The sequence below is a fragment of the Equus caballus genome, chromosome 11 (assembly GCF_041296265.1).
Source record: "Equus caballus isolate H_3958 breed thoroughbred chromosome 11, TB-T2T, whole genome shotgun sequence".
In the NCBI taxonomy this organism is placed as follows: Eukaryota; Metazoa; Chordata; class Mammalia; order Perissodactyla; family Equidae; genus Equus; species Equus caballus.
The window spans coordinates 31,890,387-31,903,424 of NC_091694.1; the positions used below are offsets into that span (position 1 = coordinate 31,890,387).

At 46.7% G+C, this 13,038-nt stretch overlaps 1 protein-coding gene across 23 annotated transcripts in view; it reads left to right on the plus strand.

The window, feature by feature from the left end:
• MSI2 (musashi RNA binding protein 2) overlaps nucleotides 1–13,038 on the plus strand; it is a 386,429-nt gene that overhangs the window by 128,953 nt on the left and 244,438 nt on the right. For all 23 annotated transcript variants that reach the window (XR_002811539.2, XR_002811540.2, XM_023652848.2 and 20 more), the window contains exon 6: nucleotides 1,564–1,656. Coding sequence is in view for 21 of the 23 variants with exons in the window: in XM_023652848.2 (XP_023508616.1) it covers nucleotides 1,564–1,656 (93 nt within the window). In the remaining 2 variants the exon portion in view is untranslated. The remainder of the gene's footprint in view (nucleotides 1–1,563; nucleotides 1,657–13,038) is intronic.

Below are 13,038 nucleotides of genomic sequence, written 5' to 3' on the forward strand. Positions count from 1 at the left end.
AATATCTCAATTATCCACTAACGAAATTACAAAACAATTGAACTTCAAAGTACTTTTGATTTAAAGAATTTTTTTCCAGTTTTATTAAAAAATAATTGACATACATCATTGTATAAATTTAAGGTGTGGAGCAAGTTTTTAAAAAATTATGTTTCAAGGTTTGTCTCGTCCCTTTATTTTGGGGTTTCAGTCTTGCCTTTCTTTGTGCATTCTCATCAAACATTTTCCCCCTATCTTTACTGAGGTATAATTGAGAGACAAAATTGTAAGATTTTAAAGTGTACAACGTTATGATTTGATACATATCATCGTGACAGGCTTCCTCCCATCGTGTTAAGACCTGTGCTTGTATTATATGCAGCCAAATGAGACCACCCCCCGTACCTACTGAGTTTCTAAATTTTTTATTTGACGTTAGAAGAAAAAACCTAAAGAAGCTTCACATAGCCTAAACTCAGTCTTTCAAGTAAATTTATCTTATTTTTTCATTTTTGCCTCCTGCATGTGAGAGTTTTGGTCCCTGCTCTGAACAGTCTATGTCATTCAGCTTCCATCACCCTTTGCTTTGGAACTGATGGAATTCTGCAATGTGGTCACACTCATTGCTTTTTGCACCCACCAAACATCTGGTGTGGGCTTCTGTGTGCCCGGCCCTATACTTGGCATTGTGGGTGTGCCTCGAGGAGTCAGAAGCTTGCTGTCTGGGGAGGAAGTAAAGAAGACAGGATTATCTGTGAGTTTAGCACCAGGTGGAAAGGAGTGAGTTCTGTGAGAGGCAGATGGATGCAGAGTTAGGGGGTTTCAGAAGAGGGAGAAACAGCTTCTGGATGGGGCAACTAGAGAGATATTTTGAATTTTGGAGAAGGACGTTGGATCTTGGAGGATGGTTACAACTTGCCATGGGAGATGTAGGGGTGACGAGGCATCCACTCCTGCAGCTGTGTGGACGAAGGTGTGGAGACCTGGGGATTAGCTGGACTTGACTGCCTGGAGGGTGAATCAAAATGAAGCCCGAGAAGTCAAGAGGGGAAGGACTGGGGACTGAGCTTGGAGGCTGGTCCTTGCGTTTGAGGCCAGCGTCAGTCTTGTTGACAGACATACCAGCACCCAGAACAGCTTGGTGTAGACAGTCCACACATATTTTTGAATTACATGTGAGTTTCTTATTGACAAATTTCATGGGTACTTTCTGGGCAGCGGATTTTTGTGCACATATCTCTGTTTTGTTCATGTCCCTTCGGGTTAAAAACAGCTTTGACATGTGACTTTTCTCTTTTTGCTGGTAATCAGAATGAAGCTGGTCGTCATGCCCAAAGGGGTTCTGAAGTCCACTCTATGTTTTTATGAAACTCCAGCTTTTAGGTTGTGGCCTAAAAACCTAAGGTACGCAGAGTGACTGTCTCCAGCATCCTGAGACATCTAGACGGGCTGCTGCTTGCAGCTCGGCTGTACCTGAAATGGCCTTCCGAGAGACGTGTGGAGAGTGGCTTGCTTCAGCGTCTTAGCGAGCATTGCTTCAGATAACCTGGTTAACCCATGTCCTCCTCTTGTCATTTCTTGCAGATGGTCACGAGAACAAAGAAAATATTTGTAGGTGGATTATCTGCGAACACGGTGGTGGAAGACGTGAAGCAATATTTCGAGCAGTTTGGCAAGGTAAGGGGTGCATGGGGTTGGAGCAGCCCGATCAGTCCTTAGAAGTGGCTGCCGTGGCCCCTGCCTTTGCCACAACTGTGTCCTCAAGAACCTTGTCCTTGAACTTGCCTGTCAAGATTTCAGTAGAGTTCGGCAGGAGCCAGGACGGAAGAGTCCAGCTTGCGGTCGGCACGGCGCCCCACGTGCCTGCAGGAGCAGACAGAGTGGTCTTTGAGTGTGGTTTTGCTGGCATTTGCTGGCCACGTGGGGCCTGGGCTGGGAGCTGGCACTGGTAGTGGCTGAGGAGGGATGCGGGGCTATGAGTCCCAGGGCAGGCGCTCCCACAGAAGCTGCTGGAGGCCTGTGAGTCAGCCTTGGGCTTCCTTCTGTGTCTTTCTGGAAAATGCATTGAGAGAGGAGGCTCCCTGGGGCCCTTTGCAGCTGAACCCTCCCCTGTCAAATGCCCAAGGAAACTTGGGAGAGATGCTGGGCCCGTACCTGTCAGAATGTCTGTGAGACAGTAAAATTTTCCCCTGGGCTCTGCTGCGGGAGCAGGCTGGGAGCAACATGGAATGCCTCAAATCAGTCAGGAAATGGAGTGTAAGAGTCTGTGTCTGTGACAGACAGACTCAGACAGACGGACAGGGTCTGTAACCATGGGTTTTATGCTTAACTCAGCCTCGTTCTAGTTGGTAGGGGGAGCCAGGGCCTTGGAGAGTGGATTCTTCCTGAGGGTGACGCATTCCTCATAGGGCTGTGTTGCCCCAGGGCTTCAACAGGGCAGCTTCTGGGGGGCTGACCCTTACTGGATTTGTGTGGTACCCCTTCGCTGGCTCCTGTGTCTCGGGAGGCTGGCAGGTGAGTGGCTGCACCAGACCTCCGCTTCCTGCATCTCTGAGTAGTGGTGAATGTTGTCCTAGGAGCCCAGATGTAGGACAGTCTTCTTCTGCACAGTCCCTGTGTCCCCTGCCCCCGCCAAAGGGTTGACGTGGCAGAGGGCGCTGAGACATCCAGAGAAGACAGCACATCTCTTCTAAGCTCCGCCACTCCTTTCCCCCGTTAGGGCTGTCATGCTTGCCCTGGGTGGAACAAAGGCACTGCCGCCCACTGGCTGGTCTGAAAGTTCTGCGCTTTTATTTGTTTGCCCGAGGCCATGGGCAGCCATGACCCTGTCCCCAGGTGTGTCCAGTTGTGAGCTACTGTCTGGGATGAGTGCCATGACCTCTGTTTAGCCTCAAAATGGAGATTTTCCTGTCCCTGGTATTAATCAATTTCTGCATGGATGGGAGACCATGCAACAAAGAGAAGCCAGCCCCCTCCAGCCCAGCCTTGCATTCGGAATGGCACTTAACTGCCCATCCAGGTCGGTTATGAAAGACGCCTTGCCCACAGCACTGGCGGGCATTGCCAGTTGGGGGCTGATTCATTTTGGCTGCTTGTAAAGAATAGCTGAGTGTGTCGGCGATCATGGACATTATAGGACTTCTCTTCAAGGCTGATTTATAGCACCCAGGGGGATTTGTCCATCACCCAGCCCCACCCTGTGCGGGAGAGAGATTGGAAATAATTTAATGAGACAAGTCCAGCTTTTGTAATGGAAGGCTCTGGAGTGGGAGCCCTCTTTGCTACCGTTCTGCTGTTAAAACGAGGCGTGGGGGGTAGTGTTTGCGAACATGAGGTGGGACTTCTTTTTCGAGCCATAACCTGCCTTGGAATCTCATGGGCCTATTTGTGGGTGTCAGGGAAGTTGATGCTGCCCAGATGGGCTGTTAGGGTATTCCAGACAGGCTTATACTTGCCACATCTCTGCACCTTCCCAACTCTAGGTTTCTCTCTCTCTCTCTCTCCCTTTCTCTCTTTCTTTCTGTCATTTTTCATTAACGCTTTTAGTCGTGACCCAGCGTGTCAGCAGTGGGAGGCTCTGCAAACTGTGGCTGAGCCCATGGCGGGGACCATTGCTGCCCTGAGAACAGCTGTCCTCTTGTGTGGGAGGCTGTCACAGACCGTCTTCCCTGGCATGGCCCTCTCCGGGTCTGAAGCCACTCAGTTAATTTGGCAGTAACATTTGTGGATTCCAGCAGGATGCGTAAACTTATCAAGTGCTTTATTAAAGGACTAAGGAGGCTTTGGATTGTATCAGAACCAGGACACTCCGTCTGCTCATGTTTTAGTAGCTTGTTTCATACATACGCTTTGCGTCTGTCTTCAGAATACCTTATGCATCCTCTGGCTGGTGGCTAGGGCTACATTTGTGCCCCCTTGGGCAGGGCCTGCTACCTCTCAGGTTTCTGGTATCATTCATTTGAATCCAGAATGGTCAAAGGAGGGGAGACTCTGCTGCTGGACCTTAGAGGCAATGAGTAAATCTAGTGGCTGTGGAAGGAGGTAACAGACAAACTGAGTCTCCCCTTCGGTAGTTTATATTCTAGTTGAAGGAAACAGAACACACACACACACACTCACACGCACGCACGCAAACACACACACGTATATTTATACGAAGTCTGTTCACGCACGTGGACGCATTCCTGACTGTGTTAAGTTGCTTGGGGCTATTTTCAGTTGGTAAACCGCAAGTTAGTGAGGTATAATTTTATTATTTAGTGAGTGTGTACTAAGTGTTGGATACTGGGCCAGGTCATTAACTGATATTATCCATTTAATTCTTCTCTGGGAGGGTGGTGGGGGAATGACCCATTTTGTAGATTGTTAAATGGAGTGTCGGTGGCATTGAACCCTAGACTCAAGGTCACAGCCTCCTGAAGGTTAGAGCTGGATGCAGGTTTCCCCTGCAGGCTTGTCTGGTAACAGAACCTGAACTCTGGGTCCTGTTCCAACTGCTAGTCCACCCACAGGATGGACTTAGGGTGTGGGGGATGCAAAGGAGAGGAAAACATTGTGCCCCTCCGTGTGCCCAGGGACAGTGCTGGGAACCTGGACAGGCACTACCTCATTTCATCTGCACCGTGAGTTTCAGTCTCATAGAGCCCATTTGACAAAGGTGGACAGTGAGGGTCAGGGAGGTTAGGTCTTAGTAAAGGTCACCTAAGTAAGGCAGTATGATAGCCAGAATTCACACACGACTTCCTCTTCCTCCGAGTCTAGAACTTTCCATTCTTCCATGGCCTCTATTCAGAGTTTGCCACCCTCTGTTTAGGTTTCCCTGGCTGTCATTCCTCTCTCCTCTCCCTCTTCCTGTCTTGCCTGAGGTGGCAGCTGTTTAACTGTTTATTTCAGGTGGCAGTCAAGATGGGTAGGACTGCTATCATGGGGCTGAGCGAAGGGAGTCTCAATATGTCATTACTGTAAGTGGAGTGGGTGCAGAATGACACACCGAGAGCTTTAAATAACTCAAATTGGAGGCTTGTAAACCCTTTTGTGCTTTTCTCCTACTTTCCTCCCGGAAGAGTTACCTACTCCCCGCCAGGTTAGGGATGTCGTTACTTGTTTATATTTAAGAGGAGATCATGAAGTGTGGCCATTGGCATAAAGACTCTGCTACCTTGCATGGCTGTCCTCAGTCTCTAAGTAGCTGTTTTGCTGCTGTCATTGGAGAAAGGTAAGCTAGAAGGTGTTCCAGGCCCTCATGCTGGGCCTGACTGTGCAGTGACCCCACTGTGACACCTTAACAGACCTTTTTTTTTTTCCTGGCCTCAGTTTCTCATCTGAGGGAAGGTGTTGGAAAAGTCATAAAGGATCAGTTAGTAAATATTTTTGGCTCTGCAGGGCATATGGTTTCTGTCACAACTACTCAACTTCTGCTGTTGTATGGAGAAAGCAGCTATAGCTAACATGCAAACAATTGAGTGTGGTTGTGTTCTAATAAAACTTTATTTACAAATACAATTGGTGGGCCACATTTGGCCTGTGGGCTGTAGTTTACCACCCTGGACTAGATTATTCCTAAGGTTGGTTTCAAGCTTGAAAATTCAGTAATTTGGGAAGTGTTTAAATAAACATACATACGTGGATAAATAGATAGATATCTAAGATATCTATGAACTGTAACCAAAACAAGATATTATCAGTAGTAATGAGCATGATATAATAAGCAAAACTGTCATAACCATGATAGAGTTCATTTCTGGACTTCAAGATACAGAGACAGTGAAAGGATTCTCTATTTGCAAAAAGCTGCTATTTATAGACTGGAATCTTCATCCTATGAGTAAGATCCAGAAAAACCATAGAGTATTTCCGATTCCCTATTAACATGTGCTGGATCTAAATTAATGAAGACTCAGAATTTGTGAAGTTCAGATTTTACTAAAGATTCTTTTACTGTGTGTTGATGTTTCTGAATTAGAGGAACGTGTGCTTTGTGCTAAGCTTTTTAATGCATTTAAAAACTTGATTCTTAAGGATGTCAAGCGAGGTCGTCGTAATATCTTTTACGTAGGTGATGAAAGTGATGTTGAGAAAGGCCAGTACGTTGTCCAAGATTGCATAGCCTCTGTTGCGTAGAGCCCAGAGAGTCACTCATTTTTGCAAAATCTAGCCCTCGCCTCTTCTCAGTGTTTGTAGAACCTCATCTGCCACTTTACCACTGAGCAGCCCCATACTCAGAGGGAGCAGGTTTTGTTCATTTGTCAAGAATGTTGATCTACGGTCATTTATTTTACTGCTTCAGGTTTCCTAGTGGACGTTATCTATGCTCGCAATTTCATACTACAGGAATGATGTATATAGACCGTTCCAGAAAATGGCACGTAAAGGATGCTCTAGATATGCACGTACAGACCCAGACAATCAATCGACCTGTTCTCCACGTTCTCCCTGTGTAGCCGTCCGGAAGGGCCCCACTTGGTAATTAAAAAGCACTGGGATCAAAGAACCTCCCTGTGCATGGGTTTCCTTCTTCTCCCCTTTAGGCCCCTCCTTCAAGTACTGGTTTCTTAAATTCTCACTTATAGGATTTCGGAGATCAAAAAGAGGCCTTTAAACTTAATGAATTCTCGACTTCGTCCCGGATGGAGCAGTTCGGCACCTTTCAGCTGTTCACCTCGATGATAGGGCTGCTCGGTGCCGAGCTCGCTAGGTAATTCTCACTTTATATAACTCCTGTGAAGGCAGAGCAGCCCGCATCTGGAGGCTCCCAATTATACTTCACATGGTGAACTGTGTAATTAGTTTGGAAGACTTACGCTTAGTCATTGGTTTATCCTAATCGGCTTTGGCTTTCCCCAACAACAAAGTGAGCTTATTTTGCTAAGCTGAAACGACTCTGCACCCTTTGTTCCAGCCTTTTATTGTCTCATTCCTTTCATTCTGTTTTACTGCCAAAGTTCTGTTTCATTAGGCCTACAAGTCATTTCCAATTCAGTGGGCTGCTACAATCCGGCCTTTATCACTCGCCTGCCCTGGTTCCCATGTCCCTTCTGGGCCAGTGCCCGAGTTTGTGGTTCGACATGAGGGCCTTAACCCCTTCCTGGGCCAGCCCCTCATTGTGGCGGGTGGGAAGAAAAGGGCTTAAAGGAAGCGGTTTGGAAAGTTATGGCTCTTTAGGTCTCATCAAAGGGGAGCCCCGTGGAAATGAGGTGAAAAGGGTCTTTCGAGTCCCTTTGTTGGATTGGGGTTGTGTGTGGGCCTATAAAAGTTAACTTGAGCTACAGAGAATGTTGCTTGAAAGCTTTTTGGGGGGAAAAAAATGAAAACAAGAAAGAATTGGTTTTTTAATGTAATGAGATCGTCTCGTTTATTCTGCTCGTGTGGGGGATTGTTGGAGAGCACGCTCTGAGGAAGTGTTTGACGCCTATTATTTTCTAGCTCCAGGTTTGATGTCAGGTACGATGGCGGAGTCCACAGCTGCTGCTCAGATACTCCTTTTGATACTGTATATGTGAGGAGAGTAAGATGTAGAATAAGAATATTATAAAGCCTTTGACATTTGAAAGGCAAGAGATTTGTGAGGAAATAAATAAGCAAGTTACCATATTCCTGAGAGTGGACTGGGATCCTGAGTTAGAATTTGATGGCTTCCAAATGTGCGTTGTAGAGAAATGGGGCTGCGTGCGGTGTGTGGTTCTCTCAGACCAGGCCTGGAAAGCAAAAGTCCCGTCTGTCCTTTGTGGGCATTGAAGCTCCCGTGAGGCGTGTGTCTTCTGACGTCGTTTGTACGGGTGGAGTGACTGGAAAGTGGTCAGCAGGCCCTGGCCGTGCATCTGCTCCCCTTTGCTCTGGAAAACCTTCATTTTCCTCAGCCCTTCTGGAATTATAACTGTAGAGTAGACCAGGAAGGACCCCATTTGCTCTCCACTCCCTGGCCGGCCCGGCTGAAGGCTACTTTTGTGTTTAAATTTTCTTCCTGTAATAGCCCAGAACAAGACCAACACTGTCCTCATGTTTTATTAATTCTCTGTCTGGTTTGTGTCACTCTCTCCCTTCGGAAGTGTGTCATATGGAGGAGGGGACTTCATTTGCCCTCTGACCCCTGGCAGAGCTGCTCAGTCTGAAAAGTCACAGTTGGCAAACAGGGGAATCCTTCCTCGTCTGGCTGCCTCAGCCTTCTAGGCCGGGGGCAGGCGGCAGGCACCCCCAGGTACCCCCAGTAATCTGAGCCGTGGGCTTTGCAGGTCAGCTCGCCTGCCAGACAACCTTGTGTTTTCCTGGTGAACTTTTTCCTCCATAGACAATTTCCGCTACAGCCCGTGGGGGAGTTGAGTTAGAAATAGATTTTGAGTACCCCAACCTCGCTTCTTCTAAAGCCTCTTTTTTTTTCCACTTAAAAAGAGCTCATGAAATAGATTAGTGGGTTTCTAGGAAAACTCCCCATTTCCCTTGTAGTGTATAAAATATAGCCAGCTTTTGTTAGGCAAATGCATCAGACATTATTATTGCTCTGTTAACAGTGTTTTTAAAAAATACCAATAGAAAAATAGGATGCTGTCTGAGTAGCAAAATGGGAAAACTTTGAGCTTATGCTAATCAGATGCCATGTTTGTATGCAGAGTAGGTAGAGGAGCAAGGCCCCGGCTTCTGGCTTTGCTGTTAAACTGTGTTTCCCAGTATGGTTTAGCTTTCTTTAATTTTTCTAGGGGGCCAAGAAGACAGAGGCAAGGAGCCCTTGGGCGTGAAGGAGTTAATGAGCCTGGCGAGGAGTGGGGGAGAAAGGGGTGTTAACAGCACTTCCACCAGCTCACCTTCCCAGAGCCCTCCTGGCAACCTCTGAAGCCGTCACTTACAATGGAGTTGTTAGCATGAGAAAGAAAGCCTTTCTCCCCCTGGACATACTTCAGTGGGAACTGAGAGTGTCTGAGAAATCATGGTTCAAGCTTGTGCCAGTGGGTGCAAGGAGTGGTTCTTATGGAAGAGAAAGCTCAGTTCATTTAGCCTTGGCATGGAAATCGAATTCCATTGTTTTGTGGAGTGAACATTGATATGGAGATTCCTGCCTGCCCGCCCCTCACCCCATCAATAGGATACCCCATTCCATGGGTCGTGTATGCTTTTCTTTTTTCTTTCTTTTTCTTCTTCTTTTGTCCTCTGAGAATTAGTCTTTCTGTAGAATGGCCGGATTTGTCAAGTTACCACCCTCTAAATTTTTACAGCTCTGTGTATTCAGACTTGGTGTTTGTGAATTAGCTAAAAGTGGGCTGCCACTTGGCGCGTTATTTACATTCGGAGCCATAAGAGTGAGAGCCCCAGAAAAATGTTAATATGCAGGAGGAGGCAGAAGGGTTGAGATTCTGACTGTTGCTAACCTCACCACTGCCTTTAAAACCAATCATGAGGCACACGGCTGATATTTAATAGCTTTTAGCTGATTATTTTTCTTCTCCTCCTCTTTCTTTTCTATCCAAGTTGACCTGGGTGTACTTGAGCGGAAATGAAGTCATCCAAATGCTGAATTAGAATAATCACGGGCCTCCAAGAATGAAATGGAAGCAGAGATTAAATGGTAGAGGGAAAGCTGGCATTAATAAGCACCAGGAAAACTTTGCATAAAATAAATAGGAGATTTTGATAGATTGAATTTGTATATGCCGCTTCCATTTTTCTCCACTTCGTGTTGTCTTCCTAGAGTCGAGTTCCTGGCAAAGTGGGATTTGATTTGCCTCAAGTCCACATACCTTCTGCAGCCTGGGTGACGGTCCTTTGTTCTTCGTGGGACGTTTGTGTGACCAGGACGTTTCCAGGATGGAAGAATCTGGGTGGCGGGGCCATTAATGTGAAAGGTTGACGCTTACTTGTTGCAAGTGCCGGAAGGGGTCAGGGGCGGGACGTGGATGGAAGACAACACACAGCAGGCACATGATAAATATTACTGACGCATTCCTGATGGTAGGGAGAAGAGCTGGGCTCTGGATAAAGGTAGGGTGACCAGCTGTCCTGGTTGGCCTAGGACTAAAGGGTATCCAGGAACTCGGGACTTGCAAACAAGAAGGAGTTGGTCACCCTGAATAAACGGGAGGTGGGAAAAGTCAAGACGCTTGGCCTTGAAGCTCTAAAAGGGTTGAAACCTTCCTTGACCACCTCCAGGCAGGTTTAAATATCCCTTCCTATGTGTTCCAGAACACTTAGCTTCATGCCTATGTACAGTCTGCCTTCCTGATTTAACTCAGCCACTGGGGGCAGGAACCAGCGCAGCAGCTGCGTACACACAGGCCGGTAAGTGTCAAAACAAGCAGGCAGCCTGTGGAAGGCAGGGCAGACGGACCCGCAGTCCTGGGGTCAGAGGCAGCTCATCGTTGACTTGGGGTGTAGGACTCTTTCGGGCTCCCTTTCGGGCGCCTGCTTGGAGATTATTTCCACGTCTCTTGAAAATAAAAAAATTCTGCACTGGGTAGCGAAAAGTGAGTTTCTTGTAGTTAAAGAGCAAAATAAGGATTTAATTAGATTAAAAAACCCAGCAGAGTGGTTTGTTTACAGGAAGTCGGTTTTAGGTGGTCTGTAGTAGAAGATGTAATTTGTGGAATCGGATTAGTTGTAAATTAGAGATTTTGGGTTGTTGAGGTCGCTAACGGCCTTTTATAATTGGCGGCAGAGGTCAGTATTTCCAAGACTAGCTTATTGTTTGTACAGTGTTGTTGGTGTTTGAAAAAAAAAAAAACAGTTTAAGGTGCTTTCTACTTCAGGAAATGTAAATAAGAGCAGGGGATGATGATGAGAGGCAGCTTTCCTGATCTGGTTCCCAGCTTTCTCAGGGAATGGCAGAGGGGGTGGGGCAAGTACCAGGCAGATAAGTGCTCCAGTGATTTGCAGGAGAGTACACCAGGGGCCAGCCTGGTGGCGCACCGGTTAAGTGCGCACGTTCCGCTTCGGCGGCCGGAGGTTTGCTGGTTCGGATCCTGGGTGCAGACATGGCCCTGCTTGGCAATCCATGTTGTGGTAGGCGTCCCACATATAAAGTAGAGAAAGATGGGCACGGATGTTAGCTCAGGGCCAGTCTTCCTCAGCAAAAAGAGGAAGATTGGACAGCAGATGTTAGCTCAGGGCTAATCTTCCTCAAAAAAAAGAAAAAAGAAAAGAAAAAAGAAGAGAGTATGCCAGTCCCCTGATATGGAAAAAAGTATTTTTGATTTTTGTCTTTTAAAAAGACCACCCCCATTTCCTTAATGATGGATGTGTTTTAATAGGAAAGAGGAAGATTTATTGAAGTCGTATTTCTCCATTCCAGCTAAGTTTGCATCTATGTTCCGATCTAGAGATTCTCGTTGCCTGGAGTTTTCATGTGTCTCTTGACTTATAGTTGTCCCAACAGTTCTATTAGGTGGGAGGATTGTCCTTATTTTACAGGTAGGAAAAGAAGGCTAGAAGAGCGTAAATGACTTGCCCGGGACACCTCCGCCAGGCAGCAGTGGGGCCAAGGTGCAGGTGCTGACCCCCTGGTGAGAAGTCCCAGGACCGCCTCCCTCAGGCGTCTGGGGTGCCATGGCCAGCACTGTGCAGCACGACAGGGTTACCGTGCACATCTTCCGGGAAGCTGACTTTGACTTTGTGGTTGTTGGTTTAAAACATTATATTAGAACAAATATTATGGCATAGAATACAAAATTGGTGTAATTGTTTTCCAAAACCATATGATTTGGAGACATTTCAGGATAGCTGCTGGCTGCATTGGCCTCTATCTTCAGTCATTCTGGGCTGTCCTGTGATTTACTCGACCATCGGGAGTACTTGGGTAGAAATGCTGAGAAATCACTACTGTTTAGCGTAGGGGTTGGCATACTTTTTCTGTAAAGGGCTGGATAATAACTGTTTCAGTTTTGTGGCCCAGATGGTCTCTTACAACCACTCAACTCTGCCGTTGTAGCATGACAGCAGCCATAGACAGTATTAAAATGAAATGTTGTGGCTGCGTTCTAATAAAACCTTATTTACAAAATGGTTGTGGCTGTTTTCCAATAAAACTTTATTTACAAGAATTGGGAGGCTGCTGGATTTGGCCCTCAGCCACGGTTTGCTGACCCCCTGGTTTGGCATGTTGCCTGGTAATAAGGGCATGGATTTTTTATACTCAGTCTGTCTGGTGTCAGATCCGGCTCATCTGTTTATTAGATCTGTAACCTTGGGCAGATCATTTAACTTCCTTCTACCTCAGTTTCTTTATCTGTAGAATGGGGATAAGGATGGTACTTAGTGCATAGGATTCTCATGAAGATTTAATGAACTAATGCATATATAGTTCTTAGCATCCTGCCAGAAAGAGAGGAAGTGCTTAAGAAATGTTAGAAGCATTGGCTGCTATTATTTTCATCCTCTGAGACCGGGGTTCAGCCTCTGGAGTTACCTCTCCAGTCCTATCCAGCTGTAACCCTGCCACACACATGCGTGCACACACACGCTCACTCACTTTAACACTCCGCAAACTCTTCTATCTTTCCCATCTCTCCTCTGGATTGGCTTATCACTCGATTCTTCCACCCACCTTGGGGGTAACACAAATTGAGGAGTCTTTCCCTGATCCTTTCAGCCTAAAGATGAAGATTCAGTTTTGTGTAATTTTTGATGGCATGTACCACGAGTTCGGTCCAGCTGCCCTGACGCTTCCAGTTTGTGGAACAGATTTCATGGTGCTCAGACTTCGATGGAAAACATTGAACTGATAAGGACCAAAAAAGAATTCTTCTGGCCGGACCCCGCTGATGAACTCTTTAAACTTATTGGAACAGTTCAACTTTTCTTTTTTGGTAGGGGATACTGTCTGGAAATTGTCCTGATATCGTTAAGAAGCACCGCGTGGAGGACTGTTGAGTGCAGGGAAACAGCCATCCTTCCTCATGAGGTCCAGCGACCATCTTGTCTGCAGCCTCGTGCACCGTCCATTGTCCATTGATTCATTCACCAGATCCTGATTATCTTCTGAACGCTAGGCTCTGAGCTAGGAACCAAGGGCACATCAATGAGCGAAACAGATAGGATCCCTGCTTACATGTAGCTTACATTTCAGGGTTGGGGGGGTGC